The sequence below is a fragment of the Pyrgilauda ruficollis genome, unplaced genomic scaffold (assembly GCF_017590135.1).
Source record: "Pyrgilauda ruficollis isolate IOZ18807 unplaced genomic scaffold, ASM1759013v1 scaffold79, whole genome shotgun sequence".
NCBI classification, from domain to species: domain Eukaryota; kingdom Metazoa; phylum Chordata; class Aves; order Passeriformes; family Passeridae; genus Pyrgilauda; species Pyrgilauda ruficollis.
Window position 1 is genome coordinate 1977292 of NW_024529821.1, and position 8485 is coordinate 1985776.

The window sequence follows — 8485 nt, forward strand, 5'->3', positions numbered from 1 at the left end:
AGGAGGTGACAGTGGTCGGCGCAGGGGCTCTTTGTCACAGGGAGCTCCTCGCAGGAGGACGGGCTCCAGAACCCTGGCACATCCACCATGGGATGGAAGAACTCTGCAGAGGCACAGACCATGACCCCAGGAAGCAAGCAGAAGCATCAGAAGACAAAAAAAAATATATATATATCATTTAAGTATATATATATGTATATGCTGGCCATCAGTATTAACAGACAGTAAGAGCAGAGAAAGGCAGAATATGGCACAGAATCACATAAAGTAGGCTGAGAACTACATTTCAAAAGAAACAAATGGAAAGACAACTTCTAGGGGAATAATTTTGTCCTCTGCAGGTCTGAAATTCCTATGCAATTGCCTGGCTACACTTGTTCTTTATTTCAGCTATCAAAATGCAAGCCAGAACCTGAGGAGATGTATCAACAATACCCTCCTGAGACTTCTGAGTCCACAAAATAAATGTAATGGTATCATCTGTGATACTCAAAACTCCATTGTCTTAATTTCTTTCTGTATTCTTCCAGCTTGTGCTGTGAAATTTCGTAAGTCAAAACTTTACTCATTATTCATGCATGTATGAATACACTAAGAAGGTAATTAATAACCCTCCTTTAAAACTGATGTACTGAAAAGACTAAAATAGATTTATTCTCCTGGAAGTGCATGCACAGTGTGCATCCATAAGAAAAGGCAAGGTTGTGATTGCTCCATCATAAATCATTTGTGTAACTCTGCTGAGCTGCTTGGTGCTGTACAATGGCACCAAGAGGGTCCAGGACAGGCAAGCAATCCATAAAACTCATCTGTCAGACTGCCAGGGTCAGCCTTGGGCAGCACCTTGGACAGAAGTGAGCTCTGCTGACCCAGAGGGTTCCTCTGGCTGCCACCCCACTAAGCTGTGGAGCTTCACCTGCCATCAGACACCACTGGACACAGCATGGAATTAGCAAAGCCACCCGAGTTTCATTTCACATCCTGAAATAGGGAGGCAGACGTGGTCTTTTGGTTCTTCTGCAGGGTGGTCTGACAGACCAGTGCTGCTGCAGCAGCTCAGACACAAAGGGCTCATCGTGTCATCACCAGCATTGCCATAAAGAATATTTATCTGCTGGAAGGGACAAAATGCAGCCACAAAGTGTCAGAGCAGGTTGGCACAGTGCTGCTCTGCCCACTCCACACACAGCACAGGCAGTTCTCTGTCCAGACCAGGCTCAGGCCCCAGCACTCCTGGATCTACAGATCACTGGGTCAGGACAGACACAAAACAGGGAAAAAACCCTGGGGAAAAACCACAAAACCCTGTCCTCCTCAGTCTGTGCTATGGAGCCCTGTGCACCCAGCTCTCAGCTTGAAGCTCTGGTTACTTTTGTGCATCTAAACAAAAGATACTGTGCAGAAATATTTTGTGTTTTGCCATCAAATAACATACTGCCTCAAAACACTAAATCCTAACTGCTTGGAGGAAGATTTAAACAGGCTTGCCTCCCTATCTTATTCTATCCTTAGGATAAATCATTAAATATTAGCTAGATGCTTCCTTTCATCCATTTGTGCTGCTCAGAAGTTCCTTGTATGTGAACAAAGCAAATACTTTTAAATATATCTTCATAGATATGAGGATGAACCTATCATCTTAAAGGCTGATACCTAATCAACAGATTGATACACTCCATATAAATTTTGTCATAGGCCTGGCTGCTGTCTGGGAATTGACTCTGACCCATCAAAATTTGTATTTTCCCCTAGAAGCAAAAGTTATGATCTAAACTGGTATGTGATGAGTATGCATTTGAACTATTATTAAACACATGCCCCTTTATCATGTAACTTTATGCTTTCATGGGACAAAGACTCAATTACAAAGACTTTACAGTATTTGCAACTGGTTTTATACCATTTAAAAGCAAAAAACCATTTCACCACCCAGGGTGCATTTTACACATATCCTCTCTCTTTACAGATCCTCAGGCTATGACATTTTTCATTATTAACCCTTATGAAAGCTCTTATTTATTTTGATGTATTTATTTTATTGATCTATACAGCAATTATCGTGCCAACTTTGTTTCCACTTACCACATTAGTGCCTTTTCATTAGCACTGCCCATTGGTTAAGAGCTCTCTGCTCAGACCTGCCACACTAGCATGGGGGTGTGGGAACATTATTTTTCTATTATTTTCTCATAACAATCTGGTAGCAAAACTTCAGTGGTGCATGAGGTATTCCAGAGGTAGCTTTTGGGAGCCACCAGTATTTTAGGATGAGTCATTTCCTACTAAGCTTTTTTTTCCATCCCAAGGTCCAGTTCAACTCCAGAATCACCAGATCTTGAGCAGACCATTAAAAATGAAAATCGTTACACACTCTTTTCAGCAGAGATCTGTCAGAGAATGAACAGACCATGTGAATTGTAGCAATATTTGACTCAGTCTGACAAGAAGATTGTGTGCTGGGGGAGAGTAGGTCCTCTGCTGACTCTTGGATACCTTCCCAAGACATTTACAGGAAAGGCTGATCTGAGTAACTAAGTCATTTTTCTTCTCACCTGGACCAAATGCTCATGCAAGTCACCAAGGACAATGATCTTGGGGCTCATGGATATGAAAACTACAGGTTTCCATCTGGCAGTGGAACAGCAATTCCATCTTTATGAGGCATTAAGTAAGTTTAAACACATTTTTTCTGCCTATAGATTACTCCCAAGAGGGCTTTAGAGAGTGGGCAGCTGGTCCTGCGTCAAACAGAAATTTAAGACACGGGAAAAGAAGGGGAAAAAAGATGTTACTGCTGGCAAGACCTTGCCTGTACCCACAGTCATGACCAGCCTCAGGTTAACGCTTCTGGTGACAGTCTGAGCCTGAAGAGTGCTATAAAATCCTGAAAAGATTAATGAAGGAAGGATCCTTACTCCAGAGGAGCTGCAGGCTGCAAAAGCAAAGCTTTCCTTCTACTCAGAACAGCAATTTCAGCAGGCACAGACCACAGCCCCTGACTGGGTGAGAGAAGTGAAGGAAGGACAGCCTTCAGGTTCAGCTTCCACTTCAGAAACCAACGTAACTTCTGGCCTTTTCCCTCACCTAAGGAAAGAATTAAGTGAAAGTCAGCCTGAAGAAGTGAAGGTGTAGCTCAGTGATAACTTTTCTAGCTGCAGTCTACCACCCTTTCATGGTGGGTTTTCAGCAAGAAGTTGCTCACAGTAATATATCATGATATAGCCTGTAGACAGGGAAACTGAGGCACAACTGTTCTACTCAGACAGGAACAAAGATGGGAACAGAATCCATCTCACACTGGACCAGCCCAGCCCCTTCAAAAAGTATCTCACCACCTTTGTGATATAAATCACCAAGAAGCCTGTGTGTTCATAAATAACTAAATATGAAGTGCAACAGGAAAAACACCTTCCACTTAACAAGCTGCAAGGTAATGCCAAGGACAATTCAAAATTAGGTAACAATCAGGTTTGTCAAAAAGAAACAGGAACCTCATGGAAACAGGACTATTTTTTGTGCCTTTTTTAACAATCACAATCACCCTACACAGTTCCTCTGCACAAACAGAACTGTGCTCATCCAGCAATGTTTCCTCTCAGATGTACCCTTCATCCACCCTGCTGAAGGCAGTCCCACACAACCACACGTGCCGGTGGACAGAACACCCCACTGCAGCTCACACCAGAGGATTTTAGTCTCTCATTCTGATGGGGTAAAAACTTCCCAGACCAATACAGCAAGTCCACATCTCCCCTGACACACAGCAGACACTGACAGAATGTTACTGTGAGCAAAATGCCTTCCTGCACTACACCTTCGCCAGGGGAACCTCGCTGCTCTCATTAGGGAGGCAGAAAAGCTGAGCAGTAATAAAAGAAAAACAGCAGAATAAAAGTGGCATGACCCACTTCATAAAAAAATGGGCAATTTAATAGATATTCTTGGACTATACAAAATAGGGATCTAGCTCATGCTCCTTTCTCAACACACATGGGAGCTGCACCACAGACTGAGGTGGGAAAAGATCCAGTCAAATGTATGCACCACACGCAGCAAGGGGCTTCTGGTGGGAATCTAGGACTTGTCCGTCATCATTCAGAAAGTAAAACAGTTTTAATGTATAAATTGTTAATGCACGTCCAGCTCCACAATGGGATATTCAATATAGTCACAATAATGAACACTCCTGCTGATTTAAGGTGCAGGATGACACAGGAGAATAAAGCAGCTTTTACTAGAACAAAACCTGCTCTTCAAAAGCACGTTCCTGTGCACAGCCTGGGCATCTTCTGCACTCTTTGTAAAGCAGTAGTACAACAAGATAAAGCTAATCATCCCTTTGGTAGTTTTCTACAAGATGATTATTTATAAGGTAAAGAGGTCCTAAAATTCTTTCACAAATGACGTATTTTCCGTGCTTCCCAGAAACCAGCCCAATTCTTCTCTCTTACTTACCATATGTTTACAGACTGGGGTTTTTGCATGCTCAGACACTAGTCAACCAGCCAGAGGGAGAACTGAGCATATGTGAATAAGCCGGATGGTCTCGTGGTTACACGATTACCCAAGGAATCACAAGAGGACTTTTATTCTGGTCCTGCTACCATTCACTGCCTGAATGCGGTCACCTCACACCACAGACTCCACTTGGCTTCATCCAGTTGTCCTCCTGAGAACTTGGAGAGCAGTGACAGGCAGGCACCACCACGCTCCATGTCCCAGAAAAACCTGGGAGTGTCTGGAACTCCTCCCAGAGCCCGTGCCAGGGCGCATGGAGGCTGTAACACAACCCAGGGCTGGCAGGGCACGGCCAGCGCAGCCCCCGCCTGGCAGCCATTCCACACGGGGCAGCGCGCGGCCGGGCGGAGCTGTCCAGACTCCCTGGAACCAAAGGCTTAGTCCCCTGGCAGGATTAACACAGCCCTTCACCCTTGGAGACTGCTTAGAATCCTCTCTCATCAAAATGTCAACGAAGGAGCGCCCACAAAAACATCCCAGCTCAGTCTGCGATAAAGTACACGATCATCAGGGACACATTACCTCATTTCTCAGTCTGGGGAAGGCACAAAAAGCCCTTCCTGTGGATTGCAGCCAAGGAGGAGTACCTTTACCTGACCAATCTTTGCTATTTGCAGCAAATTACCCTTGAAACGTTCCATTTGTTCCAAAAAATTAGGGGACCAGAGAGAAGCACAGATTCCACCAGAGGAGAAGGGAGTCTTACAGACAGACCAAGCAGATCTGCTGTTTGAAAATGCCTGCAGTTTGGATGTCTTACCCATCCCATATCCAAACATGTCCTTAGCCCTGCATTCATCAATGGACTAGACTTCAGACTAGAAAAATATCTCATGTCTTTTGGGGGGGAAGATGTGGAAGAGAAATTTAAAAGAAAACTGCCGCTCATCTCTAAGAGCTCATTCAGGTGACAATTTTCAGGCAGGTTGCTGCCTGAGATTCACATCACACCTTAAGAGCAAAAGCCCTTTTTTTTTTTTTTCCTTTAGGAGTCTTCCTCCTTCCCTTACCACTACATTTTATCCAGGAGGCTGGCAGGTCCTGCCCAAACTCTCCACCCCCCTTCAGGCCATGCTGACAGCCCTCTCCCACCAGTCAGCCATCCCAGGAACCTGGCTGCAGACCAGGTGAGCACAGGGAAGCAGCTCCCAGCCCACCAGTCCCTACGAGGTCGTATCCAGGATCCACCAGCTGACAGCTTCAGCACTGAAACCACAGCTAATGCCACAGAAGTGGGTTGGCTATTAATTCTCCCAAGCATTTGATTCCAGGTGAAATGGGCACCACCCATAAGAGGAGACAGAAAATTTACACCTGTCTGTCTGTCTGTCCCTCCCCAGGCACTGTGTTGGGCTTCTCTCCTTGACTGAGCTGCTGGTTTTCCTGAAGGGTCTAAGAACCCAATAATCATTAAGACTTTAACCTCTTCCAGATTTGTTGCATTAGCTCATAAATACTGGTTTGAGATTAGCCAAGGGCTTTCAACACTTTGGTGACTGAAAATATCTAGTACACAGACAACAGGACTGCAAAAGTTTCATTTTTTTAGAGAAAAGCCCAAACCAACATGCAGGCACCCCAGGGCAGGGCAGGTCTGGCCCACATGAGCAAAAGTGAGCAGTAATAAAAGCTTCTGGGACTTCACCCAGGGCTCAGTTCAGCCCAGCACCCTGCTCCCGAGTGCCACCCCAGCTGCCCACCACTCTTCCACTTCAGCTGACATCCAACATCTCCAGGGGATGTCCTTCAACATTTGTGTGGCATTAAAATGCATAATAAAATGAGCCCCAATGTCAGGAGAAATGCGGGTATATTAAGATATAATTGTTGATAACAGCTGCCCAGGAAAATGCTGGAAAACACTTCAGTGTTTAATTAAAAGAGGGCACAAGACAGGAGGCATTAGTGCTCAGCAAGGGATCATCAAAGCACACCATCTTTGGAGGAGCAGAGTGATACTCAAGGAACACGGAAGATCAATATGCACCACTTGTTCTCAGCTCTGCTCCAACCCTCTTCAAAGGAAACCTTTCTGAGCTGAAATTTAAAACCATTATTACCCTCTCTCACCTTCCCTCTTGCCATTTCTTTTCTGGGAGCTTGTTATTGAACAGGGAAGTTGGGTAGGACACAAGAAGATAACGAAACCTGTCCACAGCAGCAGGGCTGGAACTAACTGAGCTTTAAGGTCCCTTCCAACCCAAACCATTCCACGATTCTGTGATTCTCTTCAGCACCACAGGACTACACCTTCCTTCTGAAAGCACACAACTTTTTGAGAAAGTTTCCTCTACAGCACTAGAGTTTAATAGATAATGTAAATTCCTCAATTTAAAGTTGGAGGAACTTCTTCCACGAAGAGCTCAGGAGAGAGAGTTAAGCATCCATCACAATGGATGAAAAGCCTTGTTTTGCCTCTCCAAAACAACCACCACCTGATGCCTCTATCAGCACAGAACAGTAAAACCAAGTTTCAAAATGCCATTCCTGCAAATCTCTTCTTGCCAGAAAATGACAAATGATTCCTCCTCCACAGGTAACTCTACACCCCTGTGTCATCTCAAGTACCTCATGCAAAGTGAAGATCACCAGCACTCTGCAATCGATTACAGCCGCAAGAGATCAGCTCAATGGCCTATCAAATTTAATTCCCAAGACAGAAGCCTGTGCCAGAAAGCATATCCAAAACTCATCTAAGACAAGGAGTCTTTCCATCAAATTCCACAGGCTTTGAATTGAACTACTCTCAAAAAAAAAAAAAAAAAAAAAAAAAAAAAAAAAAACAACCCAAAATGAAACTTGTACCACCACACACCTATCTAAAGGCAATTGCAGTGGCATGAGGTAGCTAGAAAGTGTGTTAGGAGATTGATATTCTCTTTTTTATTTCAATGCCTGCAAACACTGTCTTTAAACAGATTCACTGAACTACTTAGATTGGAAAACATGTGAAAGTGAGGAATGTGACTTCATTATCTAGATATATGATACATTCACAAGAGTTTAATTACTAAGTGCTTCATCCCCTTACCAGGTTAGTTGTAGAATATGCAATAAAAAAGCCTATTCTTATTATCTATGCATTACTTTCCCCTTTCACTGCTGCCAGGCATTGTTCCCGAACTCTGAGAAGGCAAAACGGAACAACACTCTGCTCATCAACTTTCACAAGTGCTGCAGACTTACTGCTTAACTAAGCAAAAGCCAAGTTCTGTCGGCTGTATCCCTCCAAGGCGTCACCTCTGCCTTTCCCTATGACAGCGCTCCCGAATTCATCCGCAAGATAACTCTTCCCGAGTCAGAACTTACAGCGAATTCACCCCCCCGTCTGACGACCCCACACCTGGCCAGCAAAACAAGCCTGCCAAAAACCACCCGCTACTGACTCGCCTGCTGCCAAGGGACCCTTCCCGCGGGGAGCGCTCTGCCCAGGCACCCAGCAAAGGGACGGCACCGCTGCCACACGCGGCACGGAAACGCCGCTGCTCGCGGGGCACACCGGTAAGCGCCACCTGCACAGTGTAGAAGCGGTCATGCCGTTCTCCCTTCCCGGGAAACGCCGAGTTCTTTCGGCCGGCGGCGTGCCCGGTGCGCTCGCCGCCGCTCCCCGAGCCCGCAGGGAAGCCGCGCCGGCCGGAGGGAGCCGGGGCGGGCAGCGGCACCGCGGGACCCCGGCTGAGGCGAGCCCGGCCCCCGCCCCGAGCCCCGCGACCCTCCCGTGGCGGAGCGGCCACCCGCGGGTGGCTCGGTACTGACCGGCCGTGGGCACGTCGGGGACCAGCTTGAGGGGCCCGATCTGCCGCAGCTGGAACGCCGTCCGCACTTCGTGGCAGCTGGGGGACCTGCCCGCCGCCACCGCGCCGCACAGCCCCGCCGCCAGCAGCCACAGCCCCAGGACGGCGCGGCTCCCGCCGGCGGCCATCTCGCACCCCGGCCACGGCCGCGGGCGGCCCGAGCGCTGCGGGGC

General features: G+C 46.7%; 1 protein-coding gene across 3 annotated transcripts in view; it reads right to left on the bottom strand.

The window, feature by feature from the left end:
- Window positions 1-8464, bottom strand: part of LOC121364104 (glypican-5-like) — a 343722-nt gene extending 335258 nt beyond the window's left edge. For all 3 annotated transcript variants that reach the window (XM_041487095.1, XM_041487094.1, XM_041487096.1), the window contains exon 1: window positions 8275-8464. In XM_041487095.1, coding sequence (XP_041343029.1) covers window positions 8275-8440 — 166 coding nt within the window. In that variant the 5' untranslated portion in view covers window positions 8441-8464. The remainder of the gene's footprint in view (window positions 1-8274) is intronic.
- Window positions 8465-8485: the final 21 nt, after the last annotated feature.